The sequence below is a fragment of the Ambystoma mexicanum genome, chromosome 3p, assembly GCF_040938575.1.
Source record: "Ambystoma mexicanum isolate Mex_15411 chromosome 3p, UKY_AmexF1_1, whole genome shotgun sequence".
Classification (NCBI taxonomy): domain Eukaryota; kingdom Metazoa; phylum Chordata; class Amphibia; order Caudata; family Ambystomatidae; genus Ambystoma; species Ambystoma mexicanum.
Window position 1 is genome coordinate 193252418 of NC_090925.1, and position 22050 is coordinate 193274467.

Below are 22050 nucleotides of genomic sequence, written 5' to 3' on the forward strand. Positions count from 1 at the left end.
AATTCTCGTATAACAATACCAGACACGTTGCCGTTGGTCTCTCGCCATTCTTTTGTACTTATGGGGTCCACCCTAACTCCATTCTTCTGGAGGTTCCCAGTTTCACCAACTCCCCAGCGGCCGAAGAGGTATTGGATCAGATCAAGGATTCCCATGCCACGGCATTGCAGAGTTTAGAGAACAGCAGGAGACGATTGAAGATCGGAGCGGATAAACACCGCAAAGAATGTCCAGATTGGAAGCCAGGCGACAAGGTGTGGTTGTCCACCCGGTTTTTACCCAGATGGACAAGGCCCTATAAACTCTTTCCTCGCTTTCTGGGTCCTTTTCCCATTCTTCTCAAGATCAATCCTGTGGCTTACTGTCTTCGGCTGCCTCCTTCTCTGAATCGCATTCACCCTGTATTTCATTCATCTCTCCTTAAACCTTTCTATTCCGATTCTCATCACAGACCAGTGCCCAGACACACTCCCTCACAGACACCCAATCAAGCAGAATTTGAGGTCTCCAACATTAGAGACTCGAGGTTCTACCGAGGGAGGTTGGAATACCTTTTGTCCTGGAAGGGTTATCCAGAGACGGAGGACTCTTGGGAACCTGCTTCTCAGGTGCATGCTCCTCGCTTGCTCGCCAGATTCCACCGCCTGCACCCGGGGAAGCCTGGGGTGGTGCGGACTGGAAGGGGGCATACTGTCACCTGCAGGCGTTCCGACTGGCGGCTTCTTCCGTGCTGGGGTTTGGGACGTAGGTACGGGAGGTACTAGTCCCTCCTTTGTGTCCGTTACTTTTTCCTCCTTGTAGCGCGAGACCGCTGGGAGTATATCTTCCCTCCTGGCCCAGCAGTCCCTGCGTTGCAACTATCCTTTGGAAGCTCTCGCTCTTCCGGGTTTCTTCGGTCCTGCCTCGCTCTGTCCAAGCTTCTGTCACTCGCGCCCTCCAGCGAGTGTTCCTCTTACCTTCTCTCTCCTCCAGTTTTTCCCTGCTGCCGCCGCGTCTTGGCGGTTACTGTTTCTCTTCTTTTGCGGCTCCGTCCTCGCAGATAGGCGCCGCCCCTTTCCCTACACTTTTTCTTTTCTCTCTCCGCTTCTTGTCTGGCGCTTTTCTCCATTGCCTACCTCTCCTCCGGTTCCTCGCCCCGCTTGTTGCATTGGCTGGTGGACGTTCCGTGGAGCCCTGTCCTCCGGCTCCCCACTGCAGGACTCCCCTGTTTCGCTGCAGTGTTGCCTTCAGTGACTCATATGGATCCAGTCTATTACCTACCTCCTACTCATCTGAAAGTCTACTTTCCGCTGGAACTACGCCTTCCGTGCTACAGACCAGAGGAGTCCAAGGGTTTTTCCCCATTCGGGGTTTTTCCCCTATTTCGGCTTGGTTCCGGAAGGGAGGTCCTCGGACAGCTGTTCTCCTCAGTGGTCACGGTGGCCTCCCTCCGTGACAAGCAAGCTCATCGGAAAAAGGAGAAGGATTATCTACTTCGATGGCGTCTGCAGGACCCCGACAGCAATTCCGGCAGTTCAGGTGAGGAGAGCTCGACAGAAGGGGGAGAAAAGGGAAAGCAGGCACTTAAACTGTCACAGCTATGCAGATGACACACAACTCTCTTTCAGGCTAGCCTCGGCCTCTTCTTCCTCCTCGCTCATTCCTGACTTTCTGTCCTCAATTCAGTCCTGGTGTGTTGCTAATGATCTTTGCCTTAATGCCAGCACTTTCACACTCTCACTCTGGCTGTTCTCCCTTGGTCCTGCACCCCCACCCACCGGTGAGGCAAAAAATCGGGAGGGCATCTTCGTCTCTACTCTGTCCTTCTCTTCTCACATCTCGGACATGTCCAAAAAGTCTCACTACCAGCTGCACCTCCTCAGAGGTATTCTACCTTTTCTCACCGTCCCCCAGAGGCTCAGTGTCTCCAGAGCCCTGGTTCTCTCCAGACTGGACTACTACAATAGTCTCTTTCTCAATCTTCAACTAATCCAGAACAGAACCGCAAGACTTATTCTTGGCCTCAAGCCCAGGGACCGCATCTCTCCAGCGCTGAAATCACTCCACCGGCTCCCCGTGGCTGCAAGGATCAAGTTCAAGTCCCTCTGTATAGTCCACAAGGCTTTCTGGGGCTGGGCCCTTACTATCTACAACACTCTCTTCCCAAATACTGTGCTCCCACAGCCCTCCGCTCAGCCTCCTACAACTCTTTGCGGGTAAACCGTTTTTCCAAACAGAGATTTGGGGGTCGATCCATATCCTCTGCAGGCCTCCCTCTGGAACAGCCTCCCTGCCTCTCTCCGTCTTGAGATGGACCTCCTTAAATTACGTAAACTCCTCAAGACCTTCCTCTTCTCTTCCCCCTTCTCTTTCCCTCTCCCATGCTAACCTCCTTTCTCTTCGTTTCTTTCCCTCCTTCTTTCTCTTTCCTAACCTGCTCAGTTCGCTGACTGGTGGTCGCCTGGTGCTCCTCCAGAGCCTCACAGGTCCCAGGCTCCCCCACCAGCCCTGCACTTGCCTCTGGGCCTCTGCACTCTGCCTGGCACTAATGCAATAAGCTCAATGACAGGGGCAACCACTCCATGCTTAACCCAGGCCCCTGCTGGACTGGGCGCACCTGCCCCCTCCCCCTCCTTGGCACTTCCGGTTCTGCACACTTGCATGACCTTGAATGTACTAGGCCTAGCAAGTGTGTCTGTCTGGACCTCCCTCTGTCTCCCCTCCCTTACCTTGGTTCGTGACCGAAATACTCATGTGTCCTTACCTTGGTTCGTGCCTGCGTAGGCGCATTGGAGGACCAACGACCGAACAATCTGAAATGTCGCCAGGCCTAGTACTGTAGTTTACTGTTCTGTATGTTCCTAGCCCCCCCTTCTCCCCTCACTCTTTGTCATGCACTTACACTAGTAGATATGCCTTTGGACTAAAAGGCTAGTTATTGTTGTTAGATCACTCGGAATCTTCAAGGCCAAAGAATGACGACTGTATTCTCTTGCTCCCTTCCCGCCTGAAGCGCTTTGAAGCACTTCACTTGTGTATAAGCACTTTACAAATAAACAATCCCAATCCTCTGTATTTTTAGTAGGGACTTCTTTAAATGCTGTACCGATTCTAAAGCATTGTGTCGACCATCCTATCCCTTGAAAATCTGCCCTGCGTAGGGTTGATGCCAGAACCTTCCTAAATTGGAACACAGTCAACAGGAACACAGCCTCATGAAGCAGCAAGTATGCCACCGCCAGCTGGTTTGCAGACCAGATATTGTGAAAGCAACTCGGTAGGGCAACTCAGCGTCCTTCTGCTGACTGTTTCAGTGCGATGTACCTACCTCTCCCTTTTTGGTCAGTTTTGGAAATTCTAACCTTGATCACCAACCCTCCGTTGTTAAAGGAGATGTCGCCCAATGCAAGAGGCCTCCCAGTTGTATCCTGTTTACTTTTCGCCACTTATTTGCTGGCCCGCATTGCCCCAAAGTAGGTGATGGCAAACGTTGCCCAAAACAATGCCACCACAAAGCTATTGTAGCACACTTCAGGCAAACCTTCAAAGAGCTTCCTTAGTATTTCAAAATCAATTGGGCAGCGACCATCCCTCTTTGGCCCTTTAAGTCTGCTCCAACCCTTGAGCACCGCCTGCACTAAAAAACCTCTGGTAGGGTCCTGCCTCCCTCTCAGCTTGCTGTAAAATGCTAATGTCGCCAGGTGACCTTATATCCAACTTTTCGATCAACCTGTGTTACTTGCTCAAGACACAAACTCCTGGACCGGTCCTTTCAATGAGTGATTCTCCCAACCCCTTCCAGCTACCACCTTTCTGAACCCACCACAGGTCTGCAGGTACTTGGACTTTTCTCCTGCTGTGAGCAAACGCTCCTCCAGTTCCCAGAGTGTCTGGTCCACAAACCGGGTTCCACCACTCCGCCCTGAAGGGTCTCCCTGTCCTCTGTGTTTGGGGGAAAGCTTGCTGGGATCTGTCCCACTGAAAATGAGAACGTGCAAGATGTGCAGTCTTGGCAATACCTTGAACTCAATGTTCTAGTACAGACATACCTCAACCACTTTCCTCAGCAAACCCAAACCTACTGGACAAGAACTGGTTGCAAGTTAATGGCTTGCACCACCCCCTGCTTATCTGACCAAAAGCACACGGTATGCAGTGATCAAATCGCTGCAAAAACTGTTGCCTGTACAACAAATCGCAGCACAAATGCAGTGGTTTTACCCCATTACACAATTTAAGGGGAGCAGAGGTTGCAGGGGTGTCCACAGCTCCCCTTAAATGGTATAATGCGTCCTGGGGTTGCAGGGGTGTCCCCCGCATCCTTTACATGGATTGCGGCATCAAAACCACAGAATTTTTGCCGCAATATTTTGTATCCACCGTCATTTTTGCCACGATTTTAACACATGGAACCAAGCACACTGTCTTGTTGCACAATTTACCTGGCCATGTCATGAGTGCTATCAGAATGGGAAAAAGCTTCAATGCCATTACATTCATAGTCCTGCCTTGCCTGTGCCATGGTCTGGACCAGTGCTGGGCACACCGCTCCCCACAAAATGACCCCCAAAACGTTCTGACCAGATGCATCAGTGTAGGTGACCCCTGGGGCCCTCCATAACTTATCCCCATGAAATTCTAGCAAGAACGATGTCCACATGCAGAGAACTCCTTGAAGACAGCGCTGAGCCTGATGTGATGAGATATCTGGGTGATGCCTGCCGTGGCTCCAGCCAACCTCCCAGCAAAGACCCTGCCAGCGGGGCTTACTTTGGAGGCAAAGTTCAATTTTCCCAAAAGCTCTTGGTCCTTCCCTAGTGTCATTTTTTCTTTGGACAGGTTAACCTCGATTTCTGCTATCAGTCTCTCTACCTTGTCTTTTGGCAATCTACAGCTGTCTCTTGGGTTATCAATCTCTATGCCCAGAAATGTCAACACTGGACCTGGCCCCTGAGTTCTTTCTGGTGCTGGAGGCACTCTCAGCTGACCCATGAATTCCTGAAACGAAGCTAAAGCCCCAGCACAATGCTGGGAGGCAAGCCCTCTTTGCCCATATAGAGTAAATAGCCTAGTTAATACATCAAGCCCCCTCTCTGTTCCCTTCCCCCGCGCGGCCTACTCTAAACATGAACTACAGGCTGCACATAGGGCACAGGATACTGTCCCCCAGCCCATTGACATACATTGTTCCAAATATAACTGCCATTCCTACTGGAAACTCACTAAGTGAAAACTTAGATTAAAACCATACTTCTTGCGTCATGTGTTTTGTCTGTTCAACACAACACTAAGAAAACATTTACATGGGAGTTCCAACATGTGAGTGTGATTTCTAACATCTGATGTGAATTTATTGTTTAAAATCTGTGCTTTTTTTAAAAAAAACAGTGTTTTGCTTAATAAATGTGCCCCCTGATGGACTATCTTCAGTTAAAAGGCTGTCCTCCCAGACATCTCATTTTGCCAAAGGTGTCATCCCTGAGACATTGCTCTGACTACCATATAGTGCTGTTTGCTACGACCTGCCTATTTCGTGGCATCAGGGATGTCATGTTTATATGATGAAGATGTTTCTGCTCTAGTTAAATGATTTCAAGGCCCGCTCGTGGCCTGTGTGGCACCTCCCATGCACCTGCTGATGTGTCAAATGTAACTCTGGATGGAGCCCTTGCACATGCGCTATCACTTGCCATGCTTCCTCTGCTGTCTTTCAGTGAACTGCAGCGGAACAGTGTACACCGAACTGAAGGGAGAAATCGCCAGCCCCAACTACCCCAATCCTTACCCTGAGAACTCCCGCTGTGAGTATCGCATCCAGCTGGAACACGGCTACCAGATTGTGGTGACGTTTCAGCCCAACGACTTCGACATAGAGCCAGGTGTAGGTGGGAGATGCATCTACGACAGCTTGGTGGTGAGTTGGAGAGATTAACTGATCCATTATAAAGGGTTTCAGCAAATGTCCATTCACCACCATAACACATCTTAGCACTGAGATACCAGGAGGGAGTGGTATTTCTGGAGCAACAAGGGTTGAAGAGGATCTGAAAAAGTTTCCATGGTTCCATGAACTCATCCCACAGCAACTTTGTGTGATTGATTCATGCAGCAGCAGGACCAAACTTGGCACTAGCTATACCTGAAAACTACACCATACTCGGGTTAGATGGAGAAACTTCCAGAGGAGGAGGCATTGCATTTATTGCTGAAACTAAATTGGGTGTAAGGATCGCCCCTCATCTCCCCTTCCCGTCAGGAGAATACTTGTCAGTCAGTTTGCCACTTACTGCTTCATGTACCATAACCATGCATCTCATATATAGACTACCCGGCCCTATCCTTTGAGGATGATATCACTTCACTACTTACTATAAACACGAAACCTAGCTCACAAATTATACTACTAGGAGACCTTAATCTAGGCCTTAATGACATGAACGATGACAATACCTCTGTACTCTCTAATACTATCTCTGAATTAGGCTTCCCCCACCACATCAACAAACCAACACATACCAAAGGAAGAACACTAGACTGGCTAGCCGACATCAATTGCGATATTAAATTCATATACAATGAACCATGTGCCTGGACTGACCATTACCTTATCTCCTTCACCTTACAAGACAGTCCACGACCTAATCAGACAAATGTACTGGCGCCTCCCGCACTTATGAGAAATAAGCGTAATATAACACTGGAGAACTTATTACCGTTACTCCAACCTATTACCAACCCTATCTTCATTAGCTCAGACTCCTCAGCATTACACGATCAAACAAGCCATTGACAAAATAGCACCACTAAAAATGTGCAACGGTAAGCCTCGAGCACACCTAAACTCTTGGTTCACCCCTAATCTCAAAGCCTTACGCAATGAAAAATACAGAATCCTTGAAAAGTACAAAATCCTTATGGAAGAATAACCCTACAGCTTTGAAGAAGGATAAACTTTTCAAAATCTCCGCTCGATACAAATCAGAGATTCTTCAAACCAAAAGCGATATGTATAATGACAGAATTAACAAAGCCAGTTCAAGCACGAGAGAACTCTTCATCATCTTAAGACAATTAGAGTCCTCTACACCTCCAACTGAAACCTGTTCAAATGACGAGACTTGGTGTACAAATATTCAAACTGCACGCTCTAAAAAAATCTCTCTTTTACAAGAGAAAATCAAAACAAAAAAATTAAATCTTTCCAGGTACCTGACCCTATTGGAATCGCAGTCGATCCTTCCAAAACCATTTAACTGCTTCAAATTCTCCCCGGTCCCCACCCACAAAGTAATGGATATAATAGCCTCACTCAAACCTTCCAGATGTCAAGGGGACACCTGCCCGGCACCAATAATCAAAGAGGCAGCCTGAGAACTAGCGCCATTCATTACTAATTTAATAAACTCTTCATTTGATACTTGCACTGTCCCATCCAATCTAAAAGATGCTTGGGACCTCCCTCTCTTAAAGATACCAAACCTTGGCCCTAACACCCCTACTAACTACAGACCAATAAAATGCGGTTCCATTCCTACTGAAAATTCTTGACATGGCGGCCTACTTACAGATACAGACTTAGTTTGAATCAAACAACCTCCTGGGCATGCGACAGTCAGGTTTTAGACCTAAACACCGCACTGAATTGGCTTTAATAGACTTGAAAAACCAAATGGAGGAGCTAAAGGACAAAGGGCAGCTCGCCCTCCTTTTCCTCCTGGATCTCTCGGCCGCATTTGATTTAGTTAATCACAAAGTTTTCTGCAATTATTGGATGTCAGCTGCCCATTTTACCACCGAAGCCACTGCCTGGATACAATCCTTCCTGGATTAAAGAACCATAAGAGGTTTTTCTTTCACTGTTTCAGCAGAGCCTGCACCTATGACCTGCGGAGTACCACAGGGGTCGTGTGTGTGGCCCACAATGTACAATATTTTTACCATGCCTCTTTTCGACGACCTCGACAATCTGGGTGTCACCTACACTAACTACGCAGATGACACTCAGATTCTCATTCCCATCACTGGCAATCATGACACAGACTCAACCTTGCTCAACAAAATGTACCTTATTATACAGGCTTGGATGGCCACTCACGGCATCTGTCTCAACGATGAAAAGACAGAGCTTCTTCTTAATAACTTAAGCAACCAGTTTAAATAATTTAATATTGATGGCATCAATATTAAAGTATCTAAAGATGTAAAAACTCTAGGCTTTTGTCTTGATTCAGCCTTAAACCTGAACAGACAAGTCAATGCCACAGCCTCCGCCACGACATACACTTGTAAACTAATAAAGGCTTGCAAACCTTTCCTCACGACAACAAGTTGTACTGCTCTGGCCAGAGCATTAATCTTATCTAAATTAGACCATTGCAACGCCCTTTACTTAGGATCAAGTAAATACAATGAGGATAAATTACAAATACTGCAAAATAACGCACTAAGAACTGCATGAAACATTCCCAGAACTCAGCACATATCAGCTATGCGATGTAGCACCAATTGGCTTTCAGTTAAGGACAGAATTAACTTCAACTCATTAAACCTCACGCATAAATGCCTTTCTAATTCAGCCCCCAAATACTTAGCAGACAAATTCTCCAATAACACATTAGAACGACCTACTAGAACCTTACACTTACATTGCCTCAAGGTTCCAGAAACCAACTCCAGAAAGCAGGGGGAAGTAGCTTTCTAGTGCTGGCAGCTAAACTCTGGAACTCCCTGCCTGACGTCTTAGGAGCAGAACTGTCCTACTACGGTGTTAGAAAAAGAAAAAACATGGCTCTTCTCTCACGATCTATATAGACTACATGAGTCTTTCTTCTGTGTAGATACCTGTAATGCAATATAAATAATAATGTAAATAATATTGATTACATGCCTCACCTCATCGTATTATGCTTTGTTAATGTGCCAGATACCTCCGGGTTTGGTGCGCTATATAAATAAATAAACAAACAAATAGGGAGCAGGTCTTCATGCTCCAATTCTAAGCGATCCAGGAAATTATTGCATGTCCCAAAAGGTCATCAGGCAGTGACGTGTGATCGATCCATCATGCGGGATGAGTCACACAAAAGTTCCAAGATCAGGAGTTTTGCTAGGTCTGGAAAAGATCTGGGGCTCTGTTAATGACGGGACGGTCGGGCCTCGGGGCTAGCTATAGCCTTTTGGTTGTTGCCTGTGAGCCAGGGCTTCAACCAAAAGACCAGAGCCTATAGACCCCCCCACCCTCCTCAGTTTTTCCCCCAGCAATGCCTCTGTCCAAGACAATTCTCATTTCTGAGCACGGTTGGCCTGAACAAGAAATTCAATTTGGGGAGAAGAGGTCATTGAAAGCTGTCAAGCTTTTAGGTAGAGGCACCTTTTAGTCACTGCACACACTAATCAAATACTGGTTGTGTATGCATACATGTTATGTTATGTTAAAAGGCTTTTATAAAGCCCCAAAGTCTCCTGGCTTGTCTGCAGGCGATGTATTGCGCCCCTGCCTGGGGAATCCAGTCAGGGGAGGAAAATGAGTAGAGAGAAGATCAGAAGATGAACAAGAGGGTGAAAGGCAACCGCCATAGGGATGGGGCGACGGCGAAGGGGTAAATGAATGTTTTGTGATAGTTTTGCTGCACAAGGATCATTAAGCTATAGCATACATCGAGATTGCAGAAAGTAATGTATGTTCTAAACGTGTTGGGTATCAACAGGGTTGTCAATGTGAAGCAGTCGGGAGGGGAAATCTAGAGTTAAAAGCAGGCTTGAGATGGACTCAAGCTGCCCAGATGGAATGTGGTTGCTTTTTGGTCCGCTATTATCTTTTACAATGTTCCACAGGCCATACTCCTGCACAGTACATTACTGCCAGGCCAGGAGGCCAGCGTGGCCCAGTCTAGAATAGAAAGGCAAATGCAGTGGGACAAAGAAGGCTGCGTTGGAGCTGTGGACACATTGCAGGATAAGCTGCAAGCCTCACACTCAGAGAGAGGGGGAGAATCATTTGATCTTCTTCTAATATATTGTCTGAGAGAACTGTCACTGCAGAGCTCCGTGTTCCTGTGGAGGGGGCTACAGATGTTGCATGACTGTTCCCATTAGGCTATCACAAGCTCATTCCTTGCATAGCGCTTTATGCCACAGCGAGCCCACCTCACAGGACTCAGGAGCGGGCGGGAATCTTTCAGGCTGCGTGCCAACAACATAGACACCAGAGTGCTCAAGGATCAGCGACCAAGGGCCCCTTGGCCCCGGGAATGGCCATTTCTAGGGATGAGTGGGTGACTGAGAACGTGCCGGTTCCTTGCTGACGATACAGCCAAGATGGGTTCCATGTGATAATGTCCCCGCAAAAAGGCTGTGTGGCAAAAAAGTCGCTGCAAAAAGGCTGTGTGGCAAAAAAGTCGCTGCAAAAAGGCTGTGTGCAAAAAAGTCGCTGCAAAAAGGCTCTGGTTTGCGGCAACATTATTACTGTGAACATGCAGGGGACGCCCCTGCAGCCCCTGTTTTTACATTTTTTATTTTTATTTTTTAATTTCTCCCCAAGGCGAGCGGGGGAGAGCCCCACTCCCCACACAAATGGTCACCATGCATAATGTTGCCACGGCATTTGCCCGGCGACTATATGTATGGCGACCATTTGTGTGGGGGTAATATTACCAGATACCCACTGAGGCCAGTGTCCAAGCAGTCAATGGGCCTTGCTAGCCACCCGTGGAGGGTTCCTTGGGTTCTATGGCCAGTGGACCCCTCTTATGTGCCTACTGGGCCCCTCTGGCAATAATCTGCATGTGCCGTTTTAGGTTAGGAGGGGGGCAGCAGGATGAAAACACATAGCTTTGGGAAACTATCTCAGTTTACTGGACAGCCTACTCTTTGTAAGGCACTAAGCAGTCTTCAAGCCCAGAGTCGCGAAAAAGGGTTTGAAACACATGAATTTGCTTCAAAACTGGCTCACAACCAAGAGATTTTTTTTTTCGGCAGCTTATACATAAAGAAAACATTTTAATAACAGTTGGGATTGGTTTAATGTCAGAAATTGCAAATTGCCAATTTATGTGACTCAGGGAAACATATGCAAAATGTTTTGTTAATTTTTTTCTTTACGTTATATTACAACGTTTTTATACTGTGCCAAATCCTCACCACAGTAGTCTCGGAGCCACTGGACTTGCCTGCAATGTGACATATTGTGCCCCCGCCAGGGTGAAAAGAGGAGGGAGAGGAGCGGGAGAAAAAGGAGCTAGCCAATAAAGGACAAACCGAGAGGGGCATGAACTATGGGGTAAAACACAGAAGGCCTATGTTTGTGAAATGTGGGGTGCACAATCCTCCTATGAACGATGTACATGTAAGAACTTGGCAGAAAGTTAAGAGCAAGTTCAGAGGTGAAGGCAGGCTTCATTTAGAATATTACAGCTTGCTCTGGAGGTCTTTGAGAAGGATTCGAGATGTGCTCAAGCAGTACCTTGAAGTGGGTCCGATTTCATTGGTCGGGAGCAGATTTAATTTTTCCAGCGAAGCAAACTCCCGAACCGAAATTCTGGGAGTAGCAGGCCTACTGGCCAAGAATAGACTGTGTGAAAGGAGAATGTAGATGGCGACCAGTAGGATGGGTGGCCAGGGATGGGCCAGGTGTCTGTCCTTCTGCGTGACATGGCAGTGTGGCAACCTTTTGTGAAAACATTGCAAGGACATGAGCAGGCCTTCGGCTCCGCTGTGCTCAGGCGTGTCAGCCTTCCACAGTGCCAGGGTGTCATTGTGAGCCTAGGACCCTGCACTACAGAACAGGAGAACAGAGCCCTTCTACTTGCTTCTCGATTAGTGCACTGGTCACCTGGCTACCCACTGATCTAGGGCCCAGGTCCCCTCCCCACCAGCTGCAGACCTGCACTGCCTCCCGGGCAACCCCTGTACTTGAGGGCTTTTTCTGTATCCCTGCAGTCCCCACCAGCTCTTGACACTTGATGTCTGCACTTACCCCTGCACTTGCCACTAGCTGGCTGCACTTTCACCTACTGTTTTTACTTATTTTACTTATTTTACTGTTGATACTCTGTATTGCACTGCCCACTACCCCTTCCCCCTGCACTTTCCCTTTCCTCCTGCCCCACACTTGTGCGATCTCAATGTCACCTGGCCTAGTAAGATCGCTGTCTCTGTCTTCCCTCTGTTTCCCCTCCCTTGCCTCGTCGCGCTTTGAAACACTTGTGTATGGGCGTGTTATAAATGCCATATCATATCATATCATCTCCACAAATGCCCACACATGGCCAAGTTCTATAGACGGCAGGCTGTGAGCAGCTATGGGCGCTTTTAGATGAGGGTGGGTTTTGAATGCTGGCTCCACTTGCACAGGTATTCCTGGAGGTTCACGTGTTTTGGCTCGACTGCTTTTCTGGATTGTCTGTCCTCGCTCCCCTGGTGGTTTCTGGCTCTCCTTTTATAAACGTTTCTTCATGTTTGGCCGCAGGTCCGAGCCAATGGTCGTGACTTCGGCCCCTTCTGCGGCAGCAGCATCCCAAGCCCGGGTAAAATAGAGACGCAGAGCAATGCGGCCGAGATTATTTTCCAGACAGACAGTGGAGGTCAAAACAAAGGCTGGAAAATCCGCTATCACGAGGAGGGTGAGTGATAACAGCCAATGAAATGGAGCCATCGATGGGGGGTGGGCGGGACCGAAAAAGCTCTGGGCTTGTTAAAACATGTGTGTTTTCTCTTAAATGCATGGAGAGTCAGGGACCAGAGGCATGAACCAAGGACAAGGCACAGTGCGAACCAGTCACAAGCAAAGTCAGCAGAACAACATCACATCATGAGCAAAAGCTGAGGCAGACTCAGGTGTGGGCAGGAGCCTTGCTGATGCCTTGGAGGTGCCCAGCTGTGGCTCTCGTGGGGCCTCTCACACTCAGGCTCCAGTAGGAGTAATGCAATTCTTAGCCATAGCATTGTCTGCCTGGGTGGTTGCCAAAAGGGCGCTCCTGAAAGAAACAGACTTGACAATGCTGCCGCCATTTCTGAAATCCCTGGCCCTGGTTCAGTGACCCAGAGGAATCAGTAAATAGCCGCATGGGGGAGGAACGCCTGGAAGTGTGCGGGAATAAATGATAACTGTTGGCTTGAAGTACATATCACGATGGGGGAAGGATGTGTGGTGATGTGGTGGGTCTTGCATTGATGCTTTGGTGGACGAGCAAAGTGTGGGATGGAATGAGTGGCCACAGTTTGATTGACAGATTTGTGGAAACACAGATGTGTTACTACTGACTTCTGCAATTGTATTCGCTCTCCACTCTTTTTGACTGCTTATTCTCTGTTCTCTCCTCCCCTCCCTTTTCCTATCTCCTCCCCTTACTTTCTTCTATGCACTTACTCTATCAGAATTGTACCTGGACCTAATATGATAGCAACCTCGTCTGTCTCCTCCCCCCTTCTCTTACTCCCCCTAACCCTCCAGCACTATCTGAAATGTCGTCAGGCCTAGTATGATAGTATCTTGTTTTTTTCCTCCCCTCCCTTTCTGCACCCCTCTCCCTCACCTTTTGTTTTTCTCCGGCTATACTAGAAATGTCGTCAGGCCTAGTACGGTAGTCGCCTGTCTGTTTCCATTTCCTTCCCACTCTCCCCCTCCCTTCCTTATCTGTGTTTTAGCTCTTGCACTATCTGAAATGTCGTCAGGCCGAGTATGATAGTTAATTTCACATCCTTACTGTTCATGGCCTGTAAGAATGTGGTTGTATTTTCCCTTGTTCCCTCCCTTGCCTTGAAGCGCTTTGAAACGTGTATAGGCGCTATATAAATAAACGATCATATCATATCATGTAATGAATGGCCGAGGGGGTGGGGGGCGAATTGAATCTTAAATGAGTCCTTCATCATCAGGTTAAAGAGGAATTGAAGGATTTGTGAATGATTCCATAATGTATCTCTCTGAATCTGGAGGCAAGGAGTGCAGTCCCCATGAATAGCCAGATGCCACTTTCTGCTTCGCCGGTTGGCAGGCAGCTGCTCTAGCACACCTTCCTTTCTTCTGCAAAGCAAGCAATCCAGAATGTGCCCTTGGGACCAACCATTCCTCTCACCCAACTCGCCCACCCTTGTTACAGCCCCTACACCCAACCCGCCGGGCATCTAATGTAAACTCTTGTTTCTCTCCCAAGTGGTCCCATGCCCCAACATCCAGTGGGCAAACGCCAAGCTGGTGCCACAGCAGCCGAAGTACTTCTTTAAGGATGTGGTGACCGTGGTCTGCCAGGAGGGTTTCGAGGTTGTGGAGGTAAGGCGATGCCACTTGGGGCCCTTCTCGTGTCTTGTCTGCCCCTCCCGCCGTCAGCGGCTCGCTTCAGGCCCTTCCTCAGCTGGGCTCTGTTGATGGGTCCGGCCTCAGGATGCAGCCCTGAGTGCACGGCTTGACAATGCCTGACAAACTTGCAAACATCCGGCGGGAAATGTCTTAATAGCGGACATGTCAGGTGACCAAATGTGACCCCTTTGTTTGCTCAAGGGGTCTCCCCAGTGCCTTAAGTGGGATGAGAAATCGAAGGGGGCGGGCTGTAAAACTACAGCATTTGCATTGGGGGCGTGGCCGACATAGTGCTGGGCGGGGTATGCAAATGCCCTTGAATTCAAAATAACATTTGCAAAATGCATGGTTCAATATTGCCTGTTATGTATATCAATGTGCACATTTTCAATCTGATTAGCTGCCTAAAACACATGTTCTTGATATGTGTCAGACAGCTTGACAAATAACACGCATTATGCACCAATGATCACCCAACAGCAAAAAAAAAAAGACCTTTACTTTTCTTTTGCCATGTTGAGGATTGGAACGCAAGCTTTGCCAGACAGCAGCCAGTAACACATTGCACTGTGTTATTTGGTAAGCACTGGGTTGTGTATGTTTCAGTAAATAGTCATCTTGCCACACAAAACCCCATTACTGGCTTTACGTGGCACGCATTCTATTTAATGAAACTAAAGAAAGCCAGCGTCTATGAAATGGAACAGCACTGTGCTATTTGGTAGGTGCTAGATTGCTTTTGTTTTCGTCAATAGATTGCTTGCCACATGCAGCCTGCAACAGGCTTTCAAGCAGTCTATTGAATGAAACAGCCAAACTTGACCAGCTACCAAATAGAACAGTGGATGTGACCCTTGCTTCTGACGGACAAGGCTTGAGTTCAAATCCCTGGCGGAGCTGGACAATGGCCCAGGCCACACAGGAGTTTTGAGAGACTGCCGGGGCTTTGCCACAGCTAGGCCTGGCCCACTTAAAGCCACAGGTCTCCCAGACTGAAAGCGAATAACACTGGATAGCTCAATCCCTAGCACCTGTGTCTGATGAGGAGAAGCTGATCAAGTAGGCAACCTATGCCCATGGAGTTTATTTCACAAAGTGACAGAACATCTAAACACGTGCCTTGCGAGTTGATAAAATATGACAAACTGCTTATTTCTTATTCAAATTGAACTCATTGAAACTCATCTTCTCTGTGATAACCTGGGTATCACCGGTCAGGCCCCGGTGTGGCTGACTTCTTTCCTTTCTGATCGACCCTCCCAGGTCCAACTTGGGTCCTTCCTCTCCTCTATCTTTATCTCCACTTGTGATGTTCCCCAGGGTTCTAACCTCTCTCCCTGGCTCTTCAACCAATACCTGGCACTTCTTGCCCACCGCATTGCCACTCTCTGCCCCAACTTCCAGTGCTAGGCGGATGACACAGCTCATTTTCAGGCTACCTTCAGCCACCTCTTCTCCTTTTCTCATCTCTGACTGTCTGTCTGCTATCCAGGAGTGGTGTGCCGCCAATGATCTCTGCCTTAATGCCAGTAAGACTGAGATTCTCCTCATCGGCACACCTGCTCCCTCCTTTCCTGTAACTCTCTGGCCGGTCTCTCTTGGCCCTCTTCCTGCTCCCATCTGCGAGGCTAAAAACCTCAGGGTCATCTTCGACTCCACACTCTCCTTCTCTCCTCACATCTCTGACGTCTCTAAGAAGTCACACTATCAGTTGCACCTCCTCAGAGGTATTCTTCCTTTCCGCTCCTTCTCCCCCCAAAGTTCACTGTCTCCAGAACTCTGGTTCTCTCTAGGCTGGACTATTGCAACAGCCTCTATCTAAATCTGCCTGCCTCTACTCTCTGCCCTCTGCAACTCATCCAGAACAGGACTGCGAGACTTGTCCTTGGCCTCTAGCCCAGGGATCGTTCCTCTCCAGTCCTGAAATCTCTGCACTGGCTCTCAGTGGTGTCGAGGATTAAGTTCAAAATCCTCTGCATTGTCCACAACGCCTTCTGGGGCCTGGGGCCTCAATACTTTCAACTCTCTCTTCCTAAATATCTTCCCTCTTGAGCTCTTCGCTCAACCACCTCCAACTCCCTCACGGTCAGTCCTTTCTCCAAGCAACGAGTTGTGGTAGATCTCTTTTTTCGGCAGGGGCCTCCTTCTGGAACAGCCTCCCTGCCTCCCTGAAACTTGAGGAGAAACATCTCCATTTCCGGAAGCACCTCAAAACCTTCCTCTTTGCTTCTGCTTTCTCTCCTCCTCTCCCCCGCTGAACTCCTGGCTGAAACTGAAACTGAACTGAAACTGCACTGGTTACCTGGCCACCCTCTGACCTCGGGCCCTGGTCTCCTTCCCTGTCCAGTTGCACACCAGCACTGCCTCTCGGGCAACCCCTACACTTGGGGACTGTTTTTCTGTATCCCTACGGTTCCCTACCAGCACTTGACACCTGATGTCTGCACTTACCCTTGCACTTGCCACCAGCATTCTACTGATTCCATGTACTGCACTGTTCACTTCCCCCTTCCCCTGCACTTGCGCGATCTGAATGACACCTGGCCTAGTAAGATCACTGTCTCTGTCTTCCCTCTGTTCCCCCACCCTTGCCTCATCGCGCCTTGAAACACTTGTGTATATGCCATATCATATCTTATCGAAATGTGTGGTTATTTACGGTCATTGTAGATTACGTTGAGTTGGATACTCTAGCTGCTGGGCCTGGTTACTCAGTCCCACTTGGCACCCATCTGCAGGACCCTTCTGTTTCCTAATTCAGCTGGCCAGTTTCCAGTACATTTGCTTTGCCAGACCATCACACATCTCGGTCACCGCATTTGGACTAACATATAAAATAGTTGCGGTCCAACACAGAAGCAGTGGCCCTCATTCAAAAATCACATTTCATGACCAACTGTTTGAGTGGTGCCTGGGGCACATTATTTTGGGATATTTGCGTGAAAACATCCATTTTGGTCCGTAACACTAGTTAGAGTTGTCCGCTGCACACTGTTCTTAGTTACTAGTATTAAAGTGGCCCACATTGGGCCAGAAAAAACCTGCCCACACGAGTCTTTCTGCCAGGTTCTTCGGAATGGTCCTATAACACACTATGGGCCAGTCGGAGCCTGTGCTCAAGTGGTACCTGTCAACGTTGCTCCCTAAAATTTGTCAAAAACTTCCAATAATAAACATGAATTTGAACAGATACGCAGGAGTCTCGCCCTTGTTCATGTAGTGAGAGCAGGGGCATCAGCTGCACACGTGACAAAGAGGGCTGCTATTGCATCTGAAGAAGACTAATGGGATAAAAAAAAGAAAGATTTCCATGAATGCCGTTTCTGGGAACAGCAAAAAACTCTGGGCCAAATTCTCAATGCTTTATTCGCCTCAAATGGAGCTTTACAATCGCATCTTATCACTTGGCCCGAAAGAAGATGTGCCCCTCCCTCAAAGGGCGTTTGCATGTTCTCATCACGTTCTGGGGCCAGAGTACAGACACTTTGCACCAGTGCAAGTGCAAAGTTGCATGGCATTAGCACTAGGGCAAAGTTTGCCCTATTTCTAAAAACACTGGAACATATTAGAAAACGATTGCACCATGACAAGTGCAGTTTGGCATGGTATAGGCACCTGGGCAAACATTGCCCTAGTGCAAAAAAGAGATCTTTTCACTGAATGTTTGCATCAGGGCAAAGTTTGCCCTAGTGGTAATACCATTCCGTATTATCACCAGGGCAATCTTTGCTCGGGTGCAAACATGTATTGAAAATGCATTTCTTTTGCACTATTGCTTTTAATATGCCAAACTGCACTTGTTGAGGGGCAGTGTTTTTTTGTAATGATTCCCTGCAGTTAGCTAGGATTGCCACATTTCTGGTCCTTCCCTTTACCAAAAAGCAGGTCAGAGTTTTTAAATTAAAAAAACTCTCGCAAGGGGAGGATGAAGGTCAAATTCCAGGTCAGACCTGACAAAGCTGAACATCTGGTACCCTACATTAGTTGCATGTCTCAATTATGGTGGTTTGTAAATCGTTTCCTTCCAAAAACAAAGGGTCTCATTTTAAGTTTGGTGGTATTTCGGTGGTCAATCTGCTAAAATACCAACACACGGATTTAACTTCACTGCCATTTGGTCCTGTGGAATTACCACCCGATTACAAGTGGTGGTAGGCACTGTTATTCCCCATTTATTGGATTATATAGAACTTCATGGGGATTGCGGCCGAATTACCGCTGGCAGCAATTGTGCCAATTTGGCAGTTTTTTGGCAGTAAGGTAAAGGAATTACCTCCAGCATACTTGCAGTGGTTTTTCCTCCACCTCCAAGCCCGTAGCTCAGCGATGTGGTCATGTGGAGGTAATACAGTGATAACAGAAGACTCAGACACCGGGGCCTCATTATAAGGTTGGTGGTATTTCAGCAGTGGTCCACCAAAATACCAGCAAACAAATTTACCATTCCGTCACTTGGTCCAGCAGAATTACCGCCGGTTTAGAAGTCGTGGTTTGGCGGTGTTAGTCCCCATTTATTGAAGTCTATAGGACTTCATGGGATTTCGGCGGAATTAGCGCTGGTGGTGATTCTGCCGATTTTCTGATTTTTGGGCCGTAAGAGGGTGAATTTCTCTCCATCTCACTCCCAAAGTTGTAGTACAGCGGTGCAGTAATGCGGCAGGAATGGAGTTACCTATGTTTTACCAATGGTTTTTACCATACCAGCGTACTTGTAATGAGACCGCGTTTTGCTATTGCCTGTATAGCAGTATATTCCACAAAGCTGGGAGACAGTCCTCCTTTGGTTGCTGTGCGCAGTAGTGTGTTTTCCATGTAAGCAACGTCCAGACAACGCTGTAACAGCAAAGCAGGCAGAAAAGCAGTGTTGTTCCAACCAGCAGGGCAGAGACACAACACACTCCACGAGACACACACACACACACACACACACATTTTGCTACCCCAAGGTCGAGCATGATGATGTCATCAAATGACAAAGCTTAGGCCATTTTATAGTTGCAACCATGAAAAATCTGCTGACATCCTGATGGGAAAAAAGCAACTAATCTGCTGACATCCTGACGGGACCATAGCAGCTAATCTGCTGACGTCCTGATGGGACCATAGCAACTAATGTGCTGAAATCCCGAGGGACCATAGCAGCTAATCTGCTGACGTCCTGATGGGACCATAGCAACTAATGTGCTGAAATCCTGAGGGACCATAGCAGCTAATCTGCTGACGTCCTGACAGTACCATAGCAACTAATGTGCTGAAATCCTGACGGGACCATAGCAGCTAATCTGCTGACGTCCTGATGGGACCATAGCAACTAATGTGCTGAAATCCCGAGGGACCGTAGCAGCTAATCTGCTGACATCCTGATGGGACCATAGCAACTAATGTGCTGAAATCCTGACGGGACCATAGCACCTAATGTGCTGACGTCCTGACGGGACTATAGAAACTAATGTGCTGAAATCCTGACGGGACCGCAGCAACTAATGTGCTGAAATCCTGACGGTACCATAGCAACTAATCTGCTGACGTCCTGACGGGACCATAGCAACTAATGTGCTGAAATCCTGACGGTACCATAGCAACTAATGTGCTGAAATCCTGATGGGACCATAGCAACTAATGTGCTGACGTCCTGACGGGACCATAGCAACTAATGTGCTGAAATCCTGACGGGACCATAGCAGCTAAACTGCTGACGTCCTGATGGGACCATAGCAACTAATGTGCTGAAATCCTGACGGGACCATAGCACCTAATGTACTGACGTCCTGACGGGACTAAAGAAACTAATGTGCTGAAATCCTGACGGGACCACAGCAACTAATGTGCTGAAATCCTGACGGGACCATAGCAACTAATCTGCTGACGTCCTGACGGGACCATAGCAACTAATGTGCTGAAATCCTGAGGGACCATAGCAGCTAATCTGCTGACGTCCTGACGGGACCATAGCAACTAATGTGCTGAAATCCTGAGGGACCATAGCAGCTAATCTGCTGACGTCCTGACGGGACCATAGCAACTAATGTGCTGAAATCCTGAGGGACCATAGCAACTAATGTGCTGAAATCCTGATGGGACCACAGCAACTAATGTGCTGAAATCCTGACGGGACCATAGCAACTAATCTGCTGACGTCCTGACGGGACCATAGCAACTAATGTGCTGAAATCCTGACGGGACCATAGCAGCTAATCTGCTGACGTCCTGATGGGACCATAGCAACTAATGTGCTGAAATCCTGACGGGACCATAGCACCTAATGTGCTGACGTCCTGACGGGACTAAAGAAACTAATGTGCTGAAATCATGACGGGACCACAGCAACTAATGTGCTGAAATCCTGACGGGACCATAGCAACTAATCTGCTGACGTCCTGACGGGACCATAACAACTAATGTGCTGAAATCCTGAGGGACCATAGCAGCTAATCTGCTGACGTCCTGGCGGGACCATAGCAACTAATGTGCTGAAATCCTGAGGGACCATAGCAACTAATGTGCTGAAATCCTGATGGGACCATAGCAACTAATGTGCTGAAATCCTGACGGGACCATAGCAGCTAATCTGCTGACGTCCTGATGGGACCATAGACACTAATGTGCTGAAATCCCGAGGGACCATAGCAGCTAATCTGCTGACATCCTGATGGGACCATAGCAACTAATGTGCTGAAATCCTGACGGGACCATAGCACCTAATGTGCTGACGTCCTGACGGGACTATAGAAACTAATGTGCTGAAATCCTGACGGGACCGCAGCAACTAATGTGCTGAAATCCTGACGGTACCATAGCAACTAATCTGCTGACCTCCTGACGGGACCATAGCAACTAATGTGCTGAAATCCTGACGGTACCATAGCAACTAATGTGCTGAAATCCTGACGGGACCATAGCAACTAATGTGCTGACGTCCTGACGGGACCATAGCAACTAATGTGCTGAAATCCTGACGGGACCATAGCAGCTAAACTGCTGACGTCCTGATGGGACCATAGCAACTAATGTGCTGAAATCCTGACGGGACCATAGCACCTAATGTACTGACGTCCTGACGGGACTAAAGAAACTAATGTGCTGAAATCCTGACGGGACCACAGCAACTAATGTGCTGAAATCCTGACGGGACCATAGCAACTAATCTGCTGACGTCCTGACGGGACCATAGCAACTAATGTGCTGAAATCCTGAGGGACCATAGCAGCTAATCTGCTGACGTCCTGACGGGACCATAGCAACTAATGTGCTGAAATCCTGAGGGACCATAGCAGCTAATCTGCTGACATCCTGACGGGACCATAGCAACTAATGTGCTGAAATCCTGAGGGACCATAGCAACTAATGTGCTGAAATCCTGATGGGACCACAGCAACTAATGTGCTGAAATCCTGACGGGACCATAGCAGCTAATCTGCTGACGTCCTGATCGGACCATAGCAACTAATGTGCTGAAATCCTGATGGGACCATAGCACCTAATGTGCTGACGTCCTGACGGGACTAAAGAAACTAATATGCTGAAATCCTGACGGGACCACAGCAACTAATGTGCTGAAATCCTGAGGGACCATAGCAGCTAATCTGCTGACGTCCTGGCGGGACCATAGCAACTAATGTGCTGAAATCCTGAGGGACCATAGCAACTAATGTGCTGAAATCCTGATGGGACCACAGCAACTAATGTGCTGAAATCCTGACGGGACCATAGCAACTAATCTGCTGACGTCCTGACGGGACCATAGCAACTAATGTGCTGAAATCCTGAGGGACCAT

General features: G+C 48.1%; 1 protein-coding gene across 4 annotated transcripts in view; it reads left to right on the forward strand.

Moving 5' to 3' along the window:
* Positions 1 to 22050, forward strand: part of C1S (complement C1s) — a 479233-nt gene that overhangs the window by 408297 nt on the left and 48886 nt on the right. For all 4 annotated transcript variants that reach the window (XM_069650604.1, XM_069650605.1, XM_069650602.1 and 1 more), the window contains exons 6-8: positions 5694 to 5893; positions 12446 to 12599; positions 14133 to 14248. In XM_069650604.1, coding sequence (XP_069506705.1) covers positions 5694 to 5893; positions 12446 to 12599; positions 14133 to 14248 — 470 coding nt within the window. The remainder of the gene's footprint in view (positions 1 to 5693; positions 5894 to 12445; positions 12600 to 14132; positions 14249 to 22050) is intronic.